The following is a 25444-nucleotide window of genomic DNA, read 5'->3' as shown; positions in this document are numbered from 1 at the left end:
GTATCACCTAAAACTAAGCGAGACTGTCGACTGTCTGTCCGTCCGTGCAAACTGTAACTTGAGTAAAAATTGAGATATCTTGATGAAACTTCAAATGCGCGTTCCTTGGCAAAACAATTACGAGATCGTAGATGGGCATAATCAGACCACTGCCACGCCCACAAAACGCCATGAACCGATTAAGATATAAAACTGTAATTTGGCTTAGGGGATCGTAGTAGCAAGGAGCACATGTGGGCCAAAAATATTGAAAAAGTGAAAGTAGCCCCCACTAAAAAGTTTAATGTATATGTCTCTTGAACCACTTAAACTATAACAATCAAATTCACACAGCACAAATATTATGGGTTTGATTCTTTCAGTTCAAATGTACAAATCAAGAAGCAAATAACATAATGGGATAAAACTTTGCACGAATAATGCCTTTAGAGTATGCCACATAACTGTTTAAGCCCTTAGGCATCTAATATTTAGACTCCAGAGCCTACAGTTGACTTTTTTCCGAAAATATCAGTCAATATATGGAATTTACAATTGAAATTCAAAAAAATCTTTTCTGATAATAATATTTCTCTGTATCAAAAATGGGTTGATTCGGCAATACTTCCCAGAGTCCCCATATATCTTTTATAAAGTTTTCGAACTTTCGAGAGCGTGTTTTTCTAAAAACGGTGCATATTTGTGTTTAGAATGACTCCTTATAACTTACAGTCCTTATGTCTCTGAAGATACTTTCCTGGCTTTAATCCTTGCAAGTTGCTAGAGTATGAAATGTTCGGTTATTCGCGAACTTTGCGCTTCCTTACTTGTCAAATAATATTTCGCTGCTAATTTACAGCAAATGTTTGCTAATCATGATGAAGATTAGGAGATGCTTATGTAGCCAGAAACTTTGCATATTGTGTTTTTGTTTCAAAAAAAAAAACATAATAATAAGCCAAAACAACAGTGGACGTGGAGTTTCAGCCATTAAAAACCCAAGGGATAACCGGGAGATTAGGGAACACACAGAGATTAATGCCGCCCACCGCCTCCAAGTAGAAAATTGTGATGACCAAGGTTTGAATACTGCAACATTCGCCCTTCTGAGAGCTGATTATACTGTGTTTGTATTTTTTTGATGGTTTTTTGTTGTTCTTATTTGCTTTTGGCGCTATAAGCCGTTATAAAAAGGCACAGGAAGTAAATACTCCTCTCCACCTATACCTACATGCATAGCAGCATCACACCTTCATAGTATGCACCCATTCATAAACGCATCGAGATCACTCGCCTTTTTTCGCCACGCAGCTATTTTCCTCAGTTTGCATTCTTTTTGACTTACAGCCAGCTTATGTGGCTTAAATGGGCTGCAGATTAAATAGTCTTCTTGGTATGAGTGTGTGTGTGTGTGTGTGCTTGCTTGTGTTGTGTATATTTTTCCAATGACAGCTGCGATTGTTGTTGTTCCAACGATTGCTTACTCGCTGAGTTGTTTTAGTGTTGTTCCATTTGTCGTTGCGTTGCTTAAGTTGTAAGCAGTGATTTGCATGTTCATTCGTGTTGTTTTCAAGAGCGCGAGAGAAGAGCCGCAAAACAAAGCAGCAAACAGAAAGAAAATAAACATAAAAGCACTCACCATTGCAAAGAACAGCTGTAGCAGCAATTTCACCGTTATAAAAGTCAACAATGAGCCGCATAGTCTTCAACACACTTTCATTTGTTGTGTTTTTTGCTCTGTTTTTTGTTTGCTGTGAAATGAAACATTTACGGCTGTAGGTATGTACCAAGCATCTGGTGTACCATTCCGAAGCGTCGGAACTTTATTTCAACTTCCTTCACTTAAATCTCTAAGCAGCAATATTTCCATAGGTTTATGGATATTGTGTGGACTCTTTGCCTTAAATGATTGCTAAAGCTAGGATAACAAGGGAAGCTTTCAAAAGTGTCATAAATTTTCAAACAGTCTTTAATTTTGAAATTGTCATATTCTAATATATTTGTAACTGTTAAAGCCGAGCCTAGAAAAGCTTTCCGAAAGTTCTTTGACTATTTCAAATCGCTTTATTACTTACTGGTGGTAGTACTGCTTACTCCGTGCTTATTACACAAATGTTAGATAAGCACCAGATGCCATCGTAGAATGGAAGTTGTTCCCTGCTCACGACGAGTTTAACTACTATATACAGTTGTCCACAAAATAATAGGAGTGCCAATATGAAAAATATGTTTGGCTGCATAACTTTTTTAAATTACATGTATGTAAATGACTCGAAACAATAATGGTACACATAACGGGGTACTAGCATTAAAATACGAAACAAATTTTTATTGTGATGATTGTTATTCTACTTCTGCTTTGCTAGTTCTGGAAGACACTTGTTATTGCTTTCCACAAAATAAAAGCAGTGTTAGATATTTCGTTTTCAAAATAGTCCTTAACATAAAAAATTTTCACAAAATTAGAAAAGAAAATATAGTTCCATAATCTAGCAGCAATTTAAATTATTTATTATTTTATTTAATCGTTGGGTTTTTCTCCAGTGGGTAGAGGAAATCATTGTACAGAGGAAAAGCGGAAAACGATAAAAAAATTGAGAAAAATAGGAAAAACTTATAAAGAGATCCAAGAAATCGTAAAATGCTCTCTTCAAATGATAGCAAATGCCCTAAATTAAAGAAACAAAAATGAAACTCGTAGACAAAAGCGCAAAACATCCACTGCAGACGATCGCAATATAGTACGCTACTGCAAAATTAATCCTTTTGCTTCAGCCAGGAGCATCCCTGACGAACTAAATTTGTCAGTTAATGTTGAAACTGTTCGTAGGCATTTAGAGCAGAACAAATTATTTGCGAGAAGTCCACGAAAAAGACCCCCATTAAAGAAGAAACACAAGGAAGCCCGCATACAATTATAACCCGCGTCTAAATGGCGAAACATATTGTGGTCAGACGAATCCAAAGTTGAGTTATTTGGTAGTACAAGCTCCAGGAACTTTGTCCGACATCCCCCTAACTCAGAATATAATCCCCGGGTTCCCACAAAAACCGTTATATACTATAACGATGCCAAATCATGGTACGCGATCGTTTTTCACATTGTGGTGTTGGTCCAATTTACTTAATTGAAGGCATTATGGACCAAAGCGCATATGTCAAAATATTATATGAGGTAATGTTGACACATCCCTCATGGAATATGCCATTGATATGGGTATATCAATGGGATAATGACTAAACATACTAGCAAGTGCGCAAAAAAATGGTTTAGGTCCAACGGAATTGAGGTTATGTGGTGACCTGCTCAGTCTCCTGACCTCAACCCCATTGAAAACCTGTGGACAGATATCAAGAAGAAAGTAACTGAAGAGAAATCAATCAATTCGAGAGATTTATGGCAAGTAGTGAAAGAGGCTTGGAAAGGAATACCAATAAAACGTTGCCAGGATCTCATAGACTCCATGCCTCGGAGATGTGATGCTGTGTTAAAAAAATCGAGGTTATTCAACGAAATATTAATTATTTTAATATTCCGTGAAACTTTGGAACCCTTATATATTAAAATTATAGAACGGTCCCGTATTACATAAAATACTCCTATTTTTTTGTGGAACTAGTTTTTTAGTTTACTTGATATAAACTGCGATATAAAATTTTTTTTTATGTTTAATTGAAATATGTACATATGTGAAATCTGGAAATATTAATAGATCTTTAGCAAATTACATTGTGCAAACATTAAAAAAAAAAGAATTTTTTTAATGAAAATTAACAATTCGTTTTTCTCATGCTAAAAGTATGCAACAGCAAACAATAGCCACTTTTGTATGCATCCGACTGGTGCTTGTTATCGTGCGCGAGTAAGGCCTTAAACGCAAGCTGTCGCGGAATCGAAGATAAAACACACCATCGGGTGCCAAACAATGGCAGCTCCATTCTGCTACAGCCGCAGACAGTATGTAAAATGCACTCAGCTCCCGACAACGCGAATCCATAATACAAAAACGACCGCTTACATGCGCGCCGAATTGCCTACTTGTGAGCGCCAGTAACCGCAGCGGGAAGAAACCGCTGCCGGCTGAAGCAGCGCTGTCGGCTGATGCACGAAAATGCTCCCTTGGAAATGGTGAAAATAGCGAAAAAATTTACCATAAAATGCGGCAAGTGTTATCTTGGGAACGCATGATGCCTAAAAGCATGCAAATATACATTTATTTCTTGCAGAAATTATGGCAAAAATTTGCGACCGGAGCTAGCAAAAAGTGCATTTGAGTGATGTTGAAAAACTGGCGCAGACAAGCTTCTGAAATTTTCAGGCAAATTTCTGATTAAGTTGCCAATGCTGAATATTATAAACAAAACTCAACCAATTGTGTGGTGGGTTTGTTTTCTTTACATATCTGCAAGTTACAATAATCCCTCCAAATAAATTTATAGAAGTATAATTTTCGGCCACAAAATATTTGACACACAATATGGAGTACAAAAACATGGCAGACATAATGGCGCATTTCCATGATTTACGTCTTTCACAGAATAAGTGAGACTCGTGTGTTGTTTTCAAGTTACGAAGCGAACTGATAATTGGTTTCAATTGCGCTTAAATGATAACGGCACTTACAATATGAGTACGCCATCACTTTTCATAATTGCTGTGACGGGTTTGAAACGTCGATGTTGCAGCCATCCTACGCTGTGACTAACGCAAATGGTGCGAAATGCTCTGCATGCACTTAGGCGTGTACTCTTTCCTACCATACTTTAATGCCTGAGTTATTGATGTTGTAAAGGTTTGCGTTTTTCAGCTAACAGGACATTTTTTCAGAGCTATCAAATCATTTTGTATTGTTTTTGGTAAAAAACGCACATGTGTATACATACATATATACATATAACCCTGTTGAGCGGGTATAAGAGTGGCTTTGTATGCAAAGCTTGATTTGCGTGAGATTTGTGTAATTGCGTACGTGCGTGCGTGCTGGCGTGCGTACGTGCGTGAACTCATTGCGGGGCTTTCTAGTAGCTCCTCAAATCCTCGAACTTGCTTTTTCTGTTGCACGTCGTGGTTTGTGATGTTTTACTGTTGATTTAACATCTATTGCATTTATTGTTGCCACAAATCAATTGGCACTACCGAGCATTGTTTACATGGTAAATACAGCACGTTTAGGTACACACATGAGAGCTCATTTATACAAAACAATGCGCATTTTTTCGCTTTTTCTGAAAACTACATCGTGTTCGCAACCTTGTTGCTTTAATTGCGGCTTCGTATCCGGCAAAGGATACCAAAATATTACCCGAGGCTGACTGCGTTGCGGTTGCATTAAAAATAAAATAATTGAATCAATATTTGAATTGCAATTTTTTATTTATTCTATAATCCTAAATACAGGATTAAAAAATAAAAGCAAATCACCAAACTTTCGGGTTGGAAACAAATAACAAGTAAGAAAGTTCGGATATTTATTCATTTCGGACATTTTATGTATACTCTTGCAACTTGCGAAGATCAAAGCAAGGAAACAGAGGAAAACCAGGTGTTTGAAATGTATTCTTAACTCAGAACTCGATTTCTATTGAACTAAAAAATGGGAGCCAATGTCAGATAGTCGCAAATGAATGCCAATTACCCCATTAGTTTGCATTGAGCCACCGCGAACCAGACACCTTGCACGTACCGTTTTAGACTGTGTAGGTCTTTGCACAAAAACGTTGTATCAAAAACTATACGAAAATTAAAAAATACAGAAAAAGTTTCCCAAAAATAATTAATAATCCTAGAATAGAGCTGCATGACTTACATAAGTGTCAAGGAGATTGAGTTATATGTATGTATATACAATTTATATACCTTTTTACATAAGTCTACTATATTTTTAAGTATGTTTGTTTGCATCGCCGAGAACAGGAAATTAAGTTGGTATTAAAAATATAACAAACAGAAGAAATCAATCATATATTCAGAAATGAAACTGAAACTGTCAAGAAAGCCTTTGCTTTGATATATAAAATAAACGAAAATGTAGTATATGAACACTTACATCTGTTCATCAATATTTATATACATGTGAATATTTTATAATCTGCTGGTCATTTGTGCTTTTGCTTAATCCTTTTTTCAATTCACTCAATTTAAGAGGCTCTCACTCGTATGCAATGAGCGAACAATGTATTTTACACATACAAAGCACTGCAAGTTGCATAACCGCCATGGAGGTTGAGTGACCACTGTGTTAGTGCCGCATACGCCCTGTTGTACCGAAAGTACTCAGTTTTGTATTTACAAATATGTTTAGGTTGAGTGATACCGATGATAAAACAAAAATGGAAATCACAATCAACATATCGTTCTTGATATATCCTTCTAATCTCTCCTTTCTCTAGTAGCGCATTCATTAGACCCTCGAAACTCGAAAGTCCAACAAGCAGTAAAGTTAAAAAATATCTTTTATAATTCTTAAAAATTATCGATTATTTAATATTATTTAGTGATGAGGCCATTTCCCAACGCGAAACCAATCCAACAACTGCAGGTATGAGCTTTTTTCTAGTAGGTCTGATACAGTTACATCGGCTACAGGCGAGTTCACCAACTAGTACAAACGACAGCAATAAATTACCATACCGCTTTAATGGCATCTGGTTTATCTCCGCAGGCCATCAGTATTGGCACATACATTCATATACATATGTATATAGTATAAGCATATGCACGCATGTATGTGTGGCACGCACATGAAATTCTTAATTATAATAAATATTAATGCGCGCGCAAGCAAATAAACAATGGATAGCTGAGTATACGCTCACATAATAATACGCGCAATAGAATGAGTAATTTCCAAATAAATTGAATTGTTGGGCAAGCGTGGGTCCATGAAATATTAAACGCGCAATTTACCCACCTCGCTGGAAGCTTTGGCTACATTTGTTTGCTCGCCGCCAGATATTCAACATTACTTGCATTTGGGTGTTCATTTACCTGATCTTTTCCCCGTTGGCCGCCATTTTTATTTGCATTTGGACAACCAGCGTTATAGCCCGGTAATGGAGGTGGGTTCATAGTGTATATGCTATTGATTTTTCAAGATTGCGCTCTCGATTTGTTCGGAAATTAACAGTTTTCACATAATTGAATGGAATAAAGAACTTCATTTGCATTTTAAAATGAAAATGTTATGCTCGTATTCATATTGAAATCAGTCAGTTATGCCAAGAATGAAGAAAGGTTAGTGCATTTGTGCTGGGGTGGGAAGAGTGCGTATGTGTGTGAACATATAAGTGTATGATATGTTTAGATCCCATAAATTCATGCCACGAACAGTTAAATGCCAGGAATTTTACACGAGGTTTCAAATTTTTAAAAAAAAACTGATTTTATTTTAATCAAAAAAGGGCATATTTTTTATATGTTCTGTCAAAACGGTGTCATCGGTGGTTCACGACATGACACGAAAAGCTCATGTCGAACTCATTACACCAGTATTGTGATCAGAGGTCTTTAAGACTTATTAGCTATCCATTGTCTACAAGGTTGTTATTGCGGTTCATCTCGGGATATTTCAATTTCGATCGAATTCTTTACATGTATCTCCAAGAAGGAGATGCTCCGCATATGCTTTCGGTTCGATTACAATCGGTTTTAAATAACATATTTGAATATACTTATTTCTAAAAGAATGCCTCTTCAAAATCAATATATTTTGACTTTTTTTTGTAGCAAATTTAACATGTTTTTCAGTTAAAAAACCGCATTCAACACAAAGATTTTTCACAGCCATTTTTCGCTTATATTTTTCTCATATCTCCGTTCGTTGGTCACGAAATAATATTATAAAATAAATTACGACAAATGTATTAATTTCACGCGTGAACCTTAATGTTTACGGTGTCACTCAAGCCGCCAACAAGCACTCTCTCTTCCCAACACTCTCTCTGACATATTCGCGCGGCTTCCGTCGTCTCGTTTGATCGCGTCGTCATGCCTTGACTTAAGTTTTGCCTCAACTCGAGTCTAGGTGAAAACTTTTCAGCTGCAGGCTACACACACGCACACACATACATGCATATGCAGTTTATATGTTTCACACACCGTATGTTACTGTGTGCGTAACTCTGATATGAATATATTTGATGTTTTTGTTTGAGCTTTCGCTCACATCGGGCGCTGGCTGTCAGTGGCGTTGAAGAAAAACACACACACACACATTCAAATACATTTGTATTTGTATAAGTACAATTATTTACAAGTTCACTTTTGGCTTATTCTCCTGCGGCATGCAGCTTTTAATTTGGGGGTCTGCATCCGCCCACGCCCGCTCGGCCCGGCAGCTGCGTCGCTAAAACTTTGCTGTTTCAAAATTGGACTGTGTTGCCTTCATGAGCGCTGCTTTGCGAAAGTTTTTAACGAGCTCATATTTGCCTTTGGGTGTCAACAATTTTTGCTAAGAAAACAAACGAGATCTTACCTTCGAACTGAAAGATGTGGAACAAAAGAAACGTGCAGCAAAATACAAAGTACAGTCTTATTAGTTATCTTATTACGGCGGCTTTGACTTTTGGCTTTGCTTTGAGCCCAAGCGAGATTAGCGTTCCGAAAACTTGATTATAAAATTAACCAGCGAGTCAGAAATAACGTTTTCACCCATACATATGCAGACACATGTGTATTCATGGTATACAATGAATGCGTATTTGTATTGCATGTGTGTGAGTGTGTGTTTTCTTTGGTTATTTTGAGCTTGGACCCCTATTCGCTCTGCTCGCCGTCATAAATTATTCGTCCCTGCAACTATTTCCTTTGCTTTATGTAAATATTTGTCCGTTTCCACCGTTAAACGCATAAATTACTCAAAATTCCGCCAAAGGGTTATGAGATTTGCGATATGCATTTGCAAGTATGTGTCTGCTTGTATTTGTGGAAGCAGATAATCTCTGCGCCCTGCAGTATGCTTTTGTAAGCATACAATGACGGCAAACGGATAATGTAAGTGAGCCATTCATTGAGAAATCTCCCGCAAACTGATTACGGTATATGTTTTAGATAAACATCATTTAGAGGCCTTAAGGCTGACTTACAATTTAAAGATTAAAGTTGTTTAAAAACTTGATTTATTTCGTTTGTACTTGCATACCTTTACGAAAATCGTGAAGGAGATGCTTCAAAGCTGTTAACTTTTAAAAATTATGTAAAAATAAAATAAAAATGTGCCTGCAAGGATTGAAAGTGCATGCATTTCCGAAATGAATTTCTCAACACGCTCAAGTGCTCCCAGGAATATGCTTCATTGAATTTAGAAATTTCAACAGCCGTAAGCTTTAATTAAAAGTACAGCCAGGAGCTTTGATAAGAAAATTTTAAAATAGAAAGTAAAGTTGTATTAATTTTAAAACGGTAAGTTCATTACGTAGTAAATCTGTTGGGTTTACACATAAATGCTTCTGGCTAAATTTTGACGAATTGTGTGCATTTGCGCTTGTTTATGCGTGTGGACAAGAGATGCACAGGTATGAGTTGTTTCAAGAGAACTATTATCTATGCACCTTGCACTTGAGTTATTTTCTGTGCTGCTTCAAGTGCATAATGCACGCATCACTTTCTACTTTGTTCGCCAAAAATTCACAACGGCGTGTGCAGCGGGACAAAGAGCTGACAACAATGCCTTTTAGGCGCACATTGCCTCATGCCAGACCCACCTGACCAAATATAAAGCAATCTTGGAGATACCGTTACACTGTTTTGTTTTCATGAACAATAGTCGCGTGCGCGCCTACAAATATGCAACATAACAATACAAATGCCTTGTTTCAATAACGTTGCAAGTATGTGGGTGTGTTAAAGCGGTTCGGTGGGCCGAAATAAATTTTAACTTTCGACAATGGGACAGACAGTAGTATGGCAAGCTGTGATATGCTAATTGCTGACATATTTGTGAGCGCATGACTAAACTTCAATCAACGTGTACAAAAGCTGTCAGCACCCATTAAAAGCCAGTTGAACACACACAGGCACACACGCAATTACACATTTGCATTCGGACTGAGTTAGTGTGGTGGTGTGTGTCTGCATTTCAAGTGTTCAAAACAAAAGCACGCCATTTGGTTGTTACTTCTGACGTGCGCTTAGAACTATGATTCGTGTGTGTGCCACATGTGTGCGACTCTTTGCTGCAAAATAGGTTATTTTTTGCACCCAACAATATGCTTTGATGCGCAGCGTTAAAAGAATTTTTTGCCACAAAATTTTTTTTTTTTTGTTTTTAGGTTGTAGTAAACAGTTTGGCGTGATTTTTAACGCCCGTTTCTGTTTCAGTTAACTCTGTCCTTTGTGACTGTCCAGTTAGACAAACGTCGAAACCTTGTGTGAAAAAGTTTCATTTTAGCAAGGGTTACTTTGAGCATTGCAGCACGAGATCAGAATCATAAAGCGCTCGCTTAGGGCATTGATGCCACAATGCCACAACAGTTTGACACGGATGTCTATGCTTAATTGGGGCTCGAGCAGTGAAAAACATAGTTAGCATATGCTTGTACATATCTTCCGGTCAATGCTCGAACTAAAATAATTAAACAATAAAAGAAATGAATTAATTTTCAAAGTCTGATTGTGTACAATAACCGCTATAATATGCTGCGAGCATGTCTCTGTCACATTTGGTCATATCATTTACGGGATGACTTTTACTCATTACTGTCTGAAAACACACAGTCACTACGCCGGCTGGGTCAAGGTCATACACCAAGTTCGTTTCTTCATGTACATATGTACGCCTTGTGCGCCCAAACTGCCACAATCCACTTTATTTCATTTTTCCACTCCGCCTTTGCACTTCTTTCAGCGCGTAAGCATACTTTGTTTGCATTGCTGACGTTTTGTGGTTTGTTTGACATTTGCCTTTTCAACTTAAATAAGTGCTCTTTCGTGTCGCCATGAATACATTCATGCACCTCTTACACACCTACTTACAGATGGTATGGGACATGAAAAGTACCCAACAAACCATTTTGGTTAATGCCGATAAGCTCAAATGAAGAGCCTTCATCTTCCGCATCTCAATCATCACAGGGTTAAATTCCAAGATAACTGTTTTTGGTAAAACCCATATTCATGCAATTTTTAGTAGTTGTCGTCAGAACAATACATTATATTGTACTTACTCAATAACGATAAACTTTTCTACAAAAATCGGTTTTTCTAATAAAAATTTGCAGAATTTTTTAGAAATGTTTTGTGGTGTTTAATGGGTGTTTATAAGTGTGTCGGTGTTGTCTCTAGGCTACACACTCCCCCCTCTGTCTCGTTCATTTGCTACTTTATACTTACATTGTTGCCTTTTTTCTCAGTTTTTTTATTTTTTTGCTGCTTTCTCTCTCGTAATTTTCCCTATGAAAGTATGCCACCGCTCGCATGTATGCCCCACTGTTACTAACACACATGTTCTCTCCTTGTATGTGCGAAGCATATCATAAGTGCGAATAATTGTCAAACTTAAGTAGTTTTGAACTTTGACATGAAGCCTGACTTGAGTGGTGCTTTGACTGCTTTTGACATTGCATACTCACACTTAACATGCATGCGCCTAGCCACGAAGCGCCTCTCGACACACACATACAAATGTGTAAGTATTAAATGTAATAAGTTTGGTCAGCTGCAAAAAAGCTTTTTCTCCAATTTATCCGCTTAAAGTCCTTCATTTATTAGCTCTGTGAGTTTGTCATCGGCGCAAGTTGTCAGCATATGCTCAGCTGCTTTTGTAGGCAAAGTGACAGTAACGATGACAGCAAGTGTGCTATTATATTATTATTTTCGCAGGGGAGACGCCATGTAGTAGTTGCCTGATGTTTGAAAGGTGTTCATTATTAAATGTACATATCGTCACCTGAAATGCAAAATAACGTAACAACATTTTCGAAAATTTACAGTGGCGTGAATGAAACACGAAATAAAAGGGAACAAGAGTGAAAAAAAAAATTTTAATATTGGTTAAAACTGGTTCATATATGAGCGCAGTACCTGAAAATGTTGGACATATGTAATATTATGTATGTAATTTGAAGTAGTGAATCGTAATCAATAAGATACTCAATTTCGAATTTTTTGATGATACGTTATTCTGCATTTTAGGTGACGATATATTCTTTTATTAAAATAAACTTGCGTTTTTACGAGTGAAATATATTCGTTATTTAAAACTACGCTACGCTGGCGAGGTCATGTTGTCCGAATAGAAGAGCACACTCCAGCTCTGAAAGTATTCGACGCAGTACTACCTGGCTGCACTTGATATCCCGAGTTGGCGCCAAATTTTGAAAGGAAGAAAATGACTGGCGCTGTTGTTAACTCAGCTATAACCGCGTAAGCGGTGCCCACGCCCTCAAAGTTGAAGAACAAAGACAAAATGGAAATTTTAGCTCTCGAAAGACAATTTTTTTACCCTAAAGACAACTTTAAAAAGTTGTGGCTGGCGACCAAAGCTAATTAGTAGAATATTGTGACAACAGCGCCATTTAGCGGAGAAATATTATTAAGGAATCACATTAAAAGAAATAATTGCGTAATGTACTAGAGCTTAACTTACCTGTATGTCTAGACCCAATAAATAGCAGAAACCATTCTATTTATCGCTTGCCATTGCAATGTACATATATATCTGACACTTTAACAGCCCAAAAGCAACCAAAGCAAGTCACCGACATATTGGGATTGACCGCCAAAGCTCCGTGGACAAGCAGGCCTGCACCTAAATGGCAAATAGTTCTAATTAAATATATGAAAGTATATGTGTAGCGATATATGTATATATGTATGTGCATTTGCATTTCATGAGAGTTTATATATGCATAGATATATGTATATGATTTATTGATGCTTGACGACTATAAATGCTCAGGAAATGCAATCACCAAATATCGGATAAACCGACATTACCAGAGATAAGAGATAAGAAGTGTGGTTGTATGTGTGCGCATGATGGGCAAAGCGCAAGCGAATACAACAGATAATGGATACAGCTGGTAGCTGAATCCGTAATTTATTGCCGATCCTTTAATACTAAAGTTATACCAGTGTAGGGCGGGGACTGCGAAATTCGGCCTCTTATTATCAATGTGGTAAGCCAAGTTGCCGTTAGCCGTATTGATTGCTTCCATTTATAACAAATGGTCGGCCTCACAAGTATATGTAAAAATGTCAGCAGACTAGGACGTTGTCAATCAATATGTTTGATGACTTCAAAGGACATCATATGTTTTTCATGATAATAGACTACCGGCATGCAGACGCTGATTCTGTCGGCTACATAGATTACTCGATTACTTGTCATTCATGTCAGTTACGCTTGTGAACGCTTCGAGCGGCCGCTGCTGCAAATCTCGTTACTTAGCTGACAAGTGTCAAAATATGTAAACTAACAACTGTCACAACATGACAAATGATAAACACCACAACTACAAATACGCACAGCTTTGTACCCGCCCACCCGATTCCACACAAATAGGAGAACGCATGAGCCCTTAGCACGGTTTAATAGCTTTGAAACTCCCTCCACATGGCACAAAACGCCGCTCGTCATGTGATTTATAACTTCTGCGCTATGTCACTGTGACGGTTTGGCTATTTGACTGATAATTAAATTCCCTACTCCTTGGCTATCAGTCACGCCGCGGGCGCATGAAACCAGTCTGTGATTCTCTTCGGAGTATCAGCTAATTTATTTGCTAGTTTTTTACATTTACATATGTTTGTGTGTGTGTTTTCAATCTACTATATCTATACATAATTGTGTTTGTCTGTTACTGAGCGTATGGTGAATAGAACATATGTATCCAGATTAAGCTGACATATTTCACTTAGATAAATACAATAAATGTCTGTTGTTGACAGTTAGATTAACAGCAAATATTTGCTGAAGTGTTTCGTCTGCCAAGGCTTTCCGCAGCAGCAGGGAAATCGTGCGCAAAAGGGATACTCATTTCAGATTACAAAAAAGTAATATATTGAATTAGTAAGCAATTAACTTGCAATAAATTTCGTTCACAAAGTGTTAGCTGCAATTTAAAATATTTATTAATAGCGATAATGATTTAAAAAAATTCAAATAAATACCGCAGACCATTTTACGTGGAATATTTACGAGATTCCAATAACCGAAGGCTGTAATGCTTTCTCTGAAGAAATTGTTCAGATCGGACCACTATAGCATATAGCTGTCATATAAACTGCCCGATCGAAAATATGCTATAAAAAATGCTCCTGTGTAGGGTGCTTCGGTGTTGCCGAAGTTAACGTTTTTTCTTGTTTTGCATTTATTTTATTATGCAATTAGAAGTGTTTTAGAAACTTGTTATTATTTTTAATTGAAACTCGATCTCTCTTTTTCTTATTTCAGGCGAAGGTCAAATTTTACACGCTCCCTTCTGTGATCACGCCTCAGTACTCGTGTTTTATTGACTGCCAATGCAACTCTGCACATAAATATCAGTTGATTTTTTCCGAATAACCACGTTTAAACGAAAAACTAATAACAACAACAACAGCCATAACTTCAATCGGTAGTTCGGTGCGAAGGAGAAGCTTTCTCTATAAAGCAGCAATACCCTGCGGCCAACACACGCACAATGAAAAACGACGTCGTACGATGGAGTCCAGTGGCAAATGCACAAAGCGCCCGCGAGAGCACGCCAAACAAAAGCAAACCTTTTCCATCACTAAACGCCACGCGTGCGCACCCAAGCGCCGTGACTGCGCATGCGGCGTCCAATAGTGGTCACCTTCAACTCCAAAAGCAACAACAATATTGTGATACTAGTGCAAGTTTTCTTATTGCAACAAAACCAATAACAACAATAAAAACAAGTAGTTATTTAATAATTCCACGACAGCATAGCAAACGTAAATCCGAACTCGCTTCGTCATCCAACACACTGAGCAGACATTTTCAATCACAACAACGGCAAATACAAACAAACAATTCTCATCGCCGCCGGCAGCACGAAGTGAAAACGCGGACATTTGCTGCCTTGCATTTAAATAGGATTTTATTAAATTGTGTGCAATTGAATGTGTTTTTAGTGTTTTTGTTGTGTACTTTGAATGTCGGTTTCGCGATTGTGCCGAGCGTCAGCGCCGCCATCGTAAGCAACACGAGCGTGTTGCTTGTGGGTGGTGCGGTGAATGCGCTCGATGACGGTGCGACATACCAGCTGGACTATGCGGGGAGAGGAGACAGCGCGACAGACAGCGAGGGCGCGGCGGGGCATTATACCCACACCTGGGCGGTGCATATACCGAGCGGTGACGACGGCGTGGCCGATCAAGTGGCCCGAGATCACGGTTTCGTCAATATGGGCAAGGTGAGTGAGCACGTTCAATTGTTTGTGAGAAAATGAGTGCCCATTTGATTGTGGCGCCATTCTTTTTTGGGGAATTTATCATACAATATTCTTGCTGATATTCAGTACAGAAAACATAAACCAACGTTTTACTCATACAAGTTCATCCGTCCGTTCTCCTTTACTTCTAGTAAATGTATTATTTTTTCGATTTCCTTCCCATTTTCGCAATTCAATGAAGACCTTAGCTGTAGTTCTGAACTCATTTTGAATTCTCAGTAGTACTCAGGCCAATAATTCAAAAAGTCTGCAACAAAAAATCAGGTTAGCAAAATCGTGAATTATTCCGACCTATATGAATGGGTGTCCTGGGCATAGTCATGTTTTTGGATAAGCAGTTACGCATACCCTGGAGAGATGAGCAAACCTTTTGTAAGATGCGGAAGCCAAACCATGCGGAGCTTGGGGTCAAGGCTAAAACACGCTGCCGGTAGTCATAAATAACCACATGCGGTAAGCCTATTTTTAGCCAAGTTTTCGTTTCTTCTTATGAAGTTTTGTTTCTATATATTTTTTATTTTCTTTTCTTACTTGTTCTAGTCATCCAAAGGTGGCTTGTATAAATCAAACGACCGCGAAGCTAACAGATAACAATCCCTACCGTTTCCATATAACGGCATTTCTCGCAAATGCTTCTTCTTACAAGCCACATATGTATATGGAAAGCATTTACAGAAAATAGTAACGATTAGTTCTGTTAAGTTGTTCTTTGTTTAGCTGCTACCATTATTCATCACAATCCCTCCCAAAAAGTAATAAAAACAAACCTCAGAAGGATACCGAGCAGCTCCTCTCTCGTTCCTCATAAAAAGATAATCTGCATTTGAGTGTTTGCATGTTCCGTAATTCATAGAGTAAGCCATGACAATTAGCACCGCAAATCCAATGCCGCCTAACCATTCAAGCGCCTGGGGAATGACCACAAATTCGATTTCCAAAGCACACAAGTGTTGATGCCGGGCCCTGCCTTTGTCGGCAGAAGTGTGACACGGAAGCGTTCATATACTTTTCTGATTATTCTCCTCTACACACTTGTCATTGTCATGTACGCATATATCGTTTACTCTGCTCCTGCGCTGTAAATGCACTTTATTCTCCAATTTCATCCGCACACTCAGCCGCATAAAAATTATGCAAATTCCATCAAAAATTTATATTTTCTATTATATCAAGTATAAGCCTTGTAAGCCTTCAACGCTCGTTGCTCGCATAAATTACGCAGGGATTGTAGCCGTCAGAATGCGACTTCGACTGGCAAGCCAGCCAACCGACGAACCGACCCACCGTCCAACTTGGCAACTGAACAGCCAGCCAAGCAGCAAGCTGCAGTCGAGTGTAAGAAAATTTCTGCCTGCCTTTTTTTTACCACTTTCACTTCATCACTAACTACGGTTCTAGCTTCTTCATCCGCTTCTCCTTCTGCTTCTTCTTCATCTTCTGTGCTATTCTTGCACTTTATTTCTTGACACAACTAACTTTTTTGCCGTTGGACAAATTTCTATGTAGTAAACTTTGCCGCCTAACAAGATTATGCTGACTCGATGACTCAACGCACACATACTTACACACTTAGGAAGCATATCTGTAATACACACTACAAGCGAGTTTACACAGAGTATCATCAGCGCTGAGCAGAGCATTTATTTTGTATGCTTTGTATTTGCGCGTTCACATTTCCCCACACTTCACTTCTTCTTTGCGGCGCGAGCTATCGAAAAGCCGTCCGAAAGCAGACTTCTGCACAAGTTTCGCAAATAAAAAGTATGGATATCAAAAATTTGCTAAGCTAGTCAAATTTGCGTATGCTCATCCCCGAGCTCGACTCGATCTCAGTAAGTTGGCAAGCTGTTGGGGTAGTTTAACTGTCGAAAATGTGCTGCCAACGCACACTAACACACGTGCGCAGACCCAATTTGCTTGACTGCACACTCGGTGCAAAAAGGTGACAGGTGCAATTGTTGCCAAGTAAGCGTTTGCCGAAGGTAAGATATCTTACATTTATGTACTTATACGTTTAATCCAGTTATGGCCTTAAAGCACAGTGCAAATGTAGCACCATTTCCTCCAAACTGTACTGGACTGGACATAAAGCTTTCTAATCTCACCTTAATCACATGTGCACGCTTTACCTGTTTCTTATCTTCTTCTACAAATCCCATCCATTACTAACTTACGAATAATGGAACACCTGTGAAAGAATTAGTCAAATGTCGCTGGTGTTGGAAGATGTAGAGATCAAGAGTTGTCGTTACCTAAATATTTTTAACCCTACTGTTGATCCCAATTTTCTAGTTCGCAATATTTTGAAAGCCTGTGACACAAGCCAAGCCATGCAAACCTTTCTGAAAGGTTTCATTGCCATATTGTTTGTTGTGCAATTACATTTGTTTACAGATACATTAGGGTGTTTCTTTTTAGCTCTTAATTTTTATCAGTCCCGTCACGAAATTTCCTTGGAAATACCCTAAAAAAATTCCTGGAAAATTTTAGCCCTTAATATTAGCATTAAGGGGTTAGGGGTAGTTAGAATTTTCAAAAATTAATTTTTTTTTGCACTTGCGTTAAGTGTAATATCTTAAAAATATTCCCGGAAAATTTCACGTTAATCTGATTATTAGTTTTTGAGTTATTCGACAAATAACAAAAAGAGCTCGGGCACTTCAAAGCGCTAGAGTGAAACTTTAAACGCGTTTTTCTCAAAACTATGTTTTTTGAACCGGTGACAACTGTAACTCGAAAACCGCTCAGTAGATTTTAATGAAATTTATGCAGCTTTTAGAATACATAATAAACTCGGGCCTGATCGAAGGATTTTATTTTTTCGAAAATTTCGATTTTTGAGACCACTTAACTGTTGATTTTTTCGTAAAAATTTAGAAAAAAATTTCTTGAGGCCGCCATTTTGTTAATTTTGAAAATAAAAAAAAAATCCTTCGATGAGGCCCGATTTTATCTATTTATAAAACTATTTTTTTTTGTCCGATTGATTTTAGATGAATCTCCAAGGACTTATGCTTGTCACCGCAAGTACCTTTTTTTGGAACAGGGACAACACAAACAACTATAACTTTGGAAATTAAGTTTTTTTTTTTTTGAAATTTTCGTGACTTCACGTCAACACATCCTATAATAATTCCATATTACTACTTTTGTAACATAACATGATTTAATAGCAAAAACAAAATACTGAAAACTCTCATTTTTTCGTGCCTCTGACTACCCCAACCCCTTAAGAACTGGACCAAGGCCTGTAAAAATTTTCCATAGAAAATACACTACAATCCTGAGCTTTTATCTTTAAATTTCTACAGATCAGAGGTATTTTATGGCATCGCTTTGACTTTAGACGCATATTTCTCAGAATTGTTCACTCTACAAAAGTGCCTAGTGCAACAAAGTCGTAACTCACACCGGCGAGGTAGTACGGGGCTCTAAACCCGATTTTTCCAAGAATTTCGCATTTTTTTGTATATATCTCGTAAATGACAGGAGCTATAGAAAAAATGTACATGACAAATTTGTAGGAAATTTTATTTGCTATAAAAAAGGTTCGAGGTGAAAATCGCTATCATTAATACTTCTCGAGATATTCGGCTTTTTAAGGAAGGCTTTATAGAATTTTTATAGATGGTATATATTAAAAAAATCTGTGAAAATTGCAGGGCATTTTATTTAGGGTATTTCCAAGGAAATTTCGTGACGGAACTGAAAAAAAATTAATAGTCCAAAAAAAAAACACCCTAATATACATATATCCATGTATGTACTCGTATTACAAGTGAATCGAATTTCTCGTACGCCTTAAATGCCTGTCAAATTGAGCGAAACTTTGATACAACCACAGATTTGGTTTATAGGCTCCACACACAGGCAACAACCACAAGATTCATACACGCCACACATAAAAGCACGACCTCAACTCCCGCCGCTCTTGCGATTTGCGGTTTGATAGAATGAAAGTTGAGTTGCATTCAAGCAAAAGTTTAAATGACATAAGTAAACGAGACGACCGTAGGCCACCCACTTGGCAGTTGAGGTGGAAACAATGTTGCGTTTACACACCGTTACGGCAGCAGCCCAATGGCGCACGACAATTGCGAACGGCAATGAATTTGTAGTTAAGGCAGAAATATTTCTTGTGGCATTTCGTTTTCTTTTTGCTTTGGTTGCACCAGACGCTCGAGAAAGACGTCGTAAAAACTTTTGGGGACTCTACATTGTCACCTGCAGCAAGCATTGCTGTGGTTGTTGCTGCCCCAGGTGCTGCGTCTTCTGTCCGTTACTTACTTTTTACACTTTGCATTGAGACTATCATTTAAAGCACTCCCGATTGAGCGACTTACTAGGCTGGCTAAGTGACAGAGCAAATAAATTTTAGAAAATCCTCGCCACCGGTCTTGGGACAAACGACACCCACATACCTGTGTAGACACTCGCTTGGCGGAGGAGGAGGCGGTCAGCTGAAGGACGTGTGACTGCAATCAAATCGGCAGGCCAAATGCGAGGACACAGTTCATTTGCGCTTCATTGAAAGTTTGTGTCGTTTTGTGCTGCTGAGGCGGACGCCCGGACGGATGGAGGGAAAGAGAGCGCAAAGTAATGACGGCGAGAAGTTGCTGGAAATTCAAAAAAGGCAAGCCGGCTTACAAAGTTGGCAGCCATTTTATTTTCTGGTGTGTGCTTTCTGTTTCAACTTAAATTTTTTGTTCTCTTTTGCTTTGCCAAAAGTTATAATTTGCTCGTTATGCCCCCATTCGTTTGTCTACTCCTTATCGGTGTCCTCTTTTGTCAGGTAAATAAAATTAGTTCACCTTTTTAATTGGGCTTTCCTTAAATTCAAATTAACAGTTTTCTAGCGCAATAAAGTAAAACTTAGCAGTGGTTTGAGGTATGAGCAAGTGTAATTATGTGTGCGTGCTCTTTCCAGTTGCGTTTAAAGCTCTTCGACACCAATAAAGTGTGAGGGTCCGGTGCAAAGTTAGGGCTAATAAGTAGCTTACGACATTTGCCATAATCGTCTCTGCGAGACTGAAGTTCTGTTCTGGACACCACGACGTCAACGACGTGCTCGTTTAACGCACGTGGGTGAATCTCGGCACGAAGTTAATCTTCAACAATTAAAACGACAATGTGCTGAAGTAAAAGTAAATCGATTTCACAACTGAAATTAAAATTAAAAGAACGAACATTTAGAAAATTAGATGCCTATTTAGAAGTTTAGTGCTCTCTTTCGCATGAGGTTAGCTCAAGACTTTTGGAATGAAATAATGAGATATAGGTATTTCGCAAATGATGTTTATTTAACAAATTAATCTAATTTACTTTATCTATGTCAAACGTATTTTTCTAACATCATAATTAGAAGTTGTTGTTGACATTCCCGACATTGCTGTCAATTGTTGGAAGCTTTTAATAAATACATTTTAGCTTATAAATTCATTTATTAGTTCATTTTACAAAAGCGAAATAAAAAATACAGTGAAAGCTCTATTAAATGGACGGCCTATTAAGCGGACATCTCCATTAACCAACCACATTGTTCATGTTTATTATGTACAATCTATTAAGCGGGCAACTCAATTAACTGGACGGAAAGGCTGGTAACCAGACATTGAGAAAGCAGCCTTAAATTCGTTATTTTTCCCTATGAAATTTACTTCTATGAATATATTCCAAATTAAACCTCAAGTACAATCGCTTTATTCGTAAAAAAATTTTCACTTTATTGAATAGTTTATTATATGAATAGTAATACTATATAATGTATACCACAGCAACGCGTGGCCGGATCCACTAGCATATTATAGTCCCAAAATATCTCGCTTCTTATCCTAATATTGACCAATATCGATGGGTATATTATTTCGAGATATAATTTTTTTGAATTGTTAACTTTGAAAATGTATTCCTTCTAAATATCGCTCTATATATATATAGGTATCGATATATCAAACTTTTAGATAATAAATTAGAAAACCGTTAAAAGTCTTTAGCGTCTGCTATTGTGTTTGCTTCATACGAAAGCAGCAAGCAGCAAAAGTTTCATAAAAGCAAATCAATAAAACCTTGATGAAGCTTGGGGCGGTGCGACGGAATATTAGTAGTATTTTGCAAATTTGTGTCCAAGTTTCTATTTATTTTACAACCCCAAATTTACAAACAAAATTAGTCTTTAAATTTTTTACTCAATCTTCTTTTCTTGCTGTTCGATGGTCGTGACCTCAACAATATCTATGGACAATTAATACAATCAATTGAGGTAGAAAATAAGTTTGGCAATCTTGGAAGCTGGAATGAAAGGAAAAATATTTGGCGAAGCCAATGAAATGCGCAATCAACTTTGACTCAACTCTCGATTGCACTCTGGGAACAGACAAAAACGCAAGTGGCTCGAGTGGCGACTGGTTACCGTTAAAATTCAATGAAAACAACTTTTTCGTTGCAAAAAGGTGACGAGAGAAGGCATTATTATAAAGTAAAATAGCATGTGATATCAAACGAAATTAATATTTTGCTGTTTATTTTACTCTCATTTCAAACGCAACATGATTCAATTGCAATTGTAACGAACTATACGATTCCTCCACCATTCCTCCGACCTCTAACTCACCATAGTTACATTGACTCACCTCACAATTTGCAATGCAGCATCCCGGCGCTTCTGCTCCCGTCAAAAGTCATGCCGCTTTCAATGCGAGTTCGAGTGATCTAATTAAAAGTTGAAATTTGAGGGTCAATTTTGCTTGCATCCTCTCTGCTTGCCATGCACGAAGCGCAATCACAGGCACGCACAACAACAAATAGTAACTTTCTGATGAAAGTTTCCAACTATGCTTACAGTGCTCTTTGAATGGATTTGGGATGGAAAATAGTGCAATATAAAATTGGAATTCATTACGATTGGCGCGCACAGTGGTGCTGGTAGTTAGTGGGTTGTCAAAATTAACCGATTTTCAATCGGTGGAAAAAGTGTAAATTAGCTTTTACGAGCCAACTTTCCTGTTGCACCCTGAATTGATGTACGCAGAAAAGGGCCAGCAAAGTCAGGCCAAAAGTTCAATGGCGGAAGTTTTCGGATTAAAAGATAAGAGTGAGCACTCGTTGGCGTATGAAAGTGAATTTTGCAACGCTGAGAGCTTCCACTGGCGCGTGAAATTATGACAAGCTTATTAATATTAATTGCGCATTTGAGCTGAGCAAATGCGAATTCGAGGGAGGTTAACAATACTGTAGCCCTTTGAGTAACAAAATATTTGTACAGGAACAGGGTTTATTAAGTTTGCCATAAAGGTTGTAACACCCAAAAGGAAACGTCGGAGACCCTACCAAATATATGTACATATTTCTAAATGATCAGCGTGACTCGTTTTTCTGTTTTTACGATATCGATCTGAAAATTTTCAGACGTTCTTCACTCTCCAAGAAACTGTTCATTTGTCGGAACCGCCGATATCGAAACACTAGAACATGTAGCTTGTATGGAAAGCCTTTTCATTTGACGAGATGCCTGTATGAAACAGATTATCTAAGGCAGTCCGGAAAAATTGTTCAGATCGAGTAACTATAGCTTATAGCAGCCATTACTATCGACGATCGGAATTTTATTCTTGTAATGAATATTTTGTGTTTGTGAAGGATATTATTTCATTAAATTATTTTTGTTGAATTGATTACAGTTAATGACTAAATTATTGAAAGTTTTTTACTTACAAATACACTTCATGTTCATAAAATAATTTAGCAGTGTTATTAATTATTTCTAATATTAAGGCCATTTCAATAATAAGTCTTATTTGAAACATTTCTAAGCAGAAGATGGCTTGGAACTCTCTTCGTAATAACATGTTATCAAAGCTCCCAATATATCATATAAAAAAAGTGGATGCCTGTGAAAATAGACGTAATGTTTTGCTTGTGTTGTAAAGTGAAGCGATTTTCGATAATATCCAAGTATTCCATATAATTAAAATTTATTTTATCCTTTTTGGTCTCGGTAAAATATTTGAATTTTCAGTCAGCCAAAGTTTGTTGTCTGCTTGAGTGACGTAACTCTGTTGTCAAAGCAAACACTCAGCAACTTCAACACAACAAATGCAATCAATTTGAGAAAACAAACACCGTATAACACACAATACTTATAATGCATCCCTCTCCCCGGCCACTGCCCGACATGCAACTATGTCCCAAGTACATAATATCTTTGGAAATGATTCGCTAGTTGCTTCTACCAACAAATGCTTTAAAGTGTTGCTTCCACGCCGACAGTGGATTCCTGGAATCCTCCTCGCGTAGCTTAGGAAATGAGCTTCCGTCGCCGGCTGCCATTAGTTGCAGTTGCCACAAATGAGTCGGTTGAAGTTAACTGTGTATTGTGCATCTCTCTGCAATTGTGTTGTTTATGCACTTCAGGCTTGTTGCTTTAAGTATACGCCACAAAGGCAAATAAGACGCGCTTTCCCTTGGTTGCCTCATATAACCAACCACCTACTCCACACCGACTCCTTGCAACATTCATTTGAATGTATATACCGTTTGCCTCTCTAACGGGAAGGAAGCGCATATGTAAGCCCATACTTAAGCAGTTTCAAAGCGCACCATATTTATCTTAAGCCAACGTCCTTCCGTGCTTTTGAAATTACTTTGTGCTTTCGAGCTTTCGCTAAACTTTTACTTGTAAAGCTCTAATGCCTTTCAGGCTTTTGTCAAATGATTACTATGAGACTTAATAACAACAACGACAACTGTACTAAAACAAGAACAGCTAAAACTTTTTATTATTATTACACATTTGATATAAATTCGCCGTATTGTGTCACCGTTAATTTAGTTTTGGAACTGCTGGGAACCCATCAATTCTTTGTATTACAACCCTTGTCTCCATCATGCTCACAAGAGGACCTGTAGACCCTATAAAATTACTTCAGTGGTCATTGTTACTGAGGTCCGATCGGAATACTAATGATGGAATAAAAAGTCCTCTCTTCCACTTTTAAGAAAGCAGCTGAAACTAACGGTTTCGATTTCCTTACAATGAGTTCTCAATATAATATGTCAGATAACGTTTTACCAGTCGAGTCTATGCCATTAGGAAGGTTTTTTTTACCAAGGCCTCTCACTCGCTATCATTCTTTAACACTTTTTTTTTGAAAATTTTATACTACAACAACAACTGTGACACAAGAGTGAGCGAAAAACGTTAAATGTGGGCAAGTAAGGCCGCTTCAAATGCGAACGGAATTAAATTTTCAACTCGGCGTAAATATTTACCATCGAAAAAGAATTTCTTGAAGTTTTATACTTTGTAAAAAATCCGAAGTAAAAATTCCTAATTTTTAAGCTACTTCAAATTTCTTCCCCTCCATCATTTAACATTGTCCTGATACATGAATCAGCACCCCTGAAACCAGCTGCCATAACTGCTTTCTGTCACGTTGAAGTGCTTCACCCGCTGTCGGCAAGCAATGCTTTCTTTTCGCACACTCTTTGCACTATTTCCTTGGAATTGTATAGCATTTTTGACTGATTCTTCATTTATTCTCGCTTTTGAGAAATGTGTCCCACAGTTGCTGCTGTTGTTGTGAGCGCATTAGTAATATTCCAAGCATAACTTTTTGTAGCCGCTTTCATGGTACTCTTCCGGTTACTTACTTTCTTTCTTGTATTTTGTAAGAGTAAAATTATTTACATAAATAAGTAATAAATTGTACTAAGATAAATATCTTAAGTGCAGCACTCGACAGAATTAGATGCTATCAGTATATATTTGAGCTCGATCAAACAAAAACAGAAGAGAGCATTGTCTTCGTTGTAGTCATCCTTATTACTCAGACTCATTACTTCGTCCATTGTCAGCACTTTCATTTCATTATTCTTGGACAAGTCAGTTGACAATGTGAATTTTTGATCCATTGTTTAGTAAATAATTTTGAGTTAACTAAAGAGGCTTCGCAAGTGCTTACTAGCGTTGCAAAAGCTCTTAGAAAGACAAAAGGAATAGATGAGTATTTTTCAACTCGTAAATACACCTCGATCCCTGCTTCGTTCAAGCACACTCGATTAATTTCCGAAA

The 25444-nt window shown here is 37.7% G+C and overlaps 1 protein-coding gene across 1 annotated transcript in view; it reads left to right on the top strand.

The window, feature by feature from the left end:
* Positions 1-25444, top strand: part of LOC126758723 (furin-like protease 1) — a 267237-nt gene that overhangs the window by 138447 nt on the left and 103346 nt on the right. The window contains exon 3 of the mRNA XM_050473088.1: positions 14373-15336. Coding sequence (XP_050329045.1) covers positions 14602-15336 — 735 coding nt within the window. The 5' untranslated portion in view covers positions 14373-14601. The remainder of the gene's footprint in view (positions 1-14372; positions 15337-25444) is intronic.

This window comes from Bactrocera neohumeralis, chromosome 2 (genome assembly GCF_024586455.1).
Source record: "Bactrocera neohumeralis isolate Rockhampton chromosome 2, APGP_CSIRO_Bneo_wtdbg2-racon-allhic-juicebox.fasta_v2, whole genome shotgun sequence".
NCBI classification, from domain to species: Eukaryota; Metazoa; Arthropoda; class Insecta; order Diptera; family Tephritidae; genus Bactrocera; species Bactrocera neohumeralis.
This window is presented reverse-complemented; position numbering and strand designations above follow the sequence as displayed.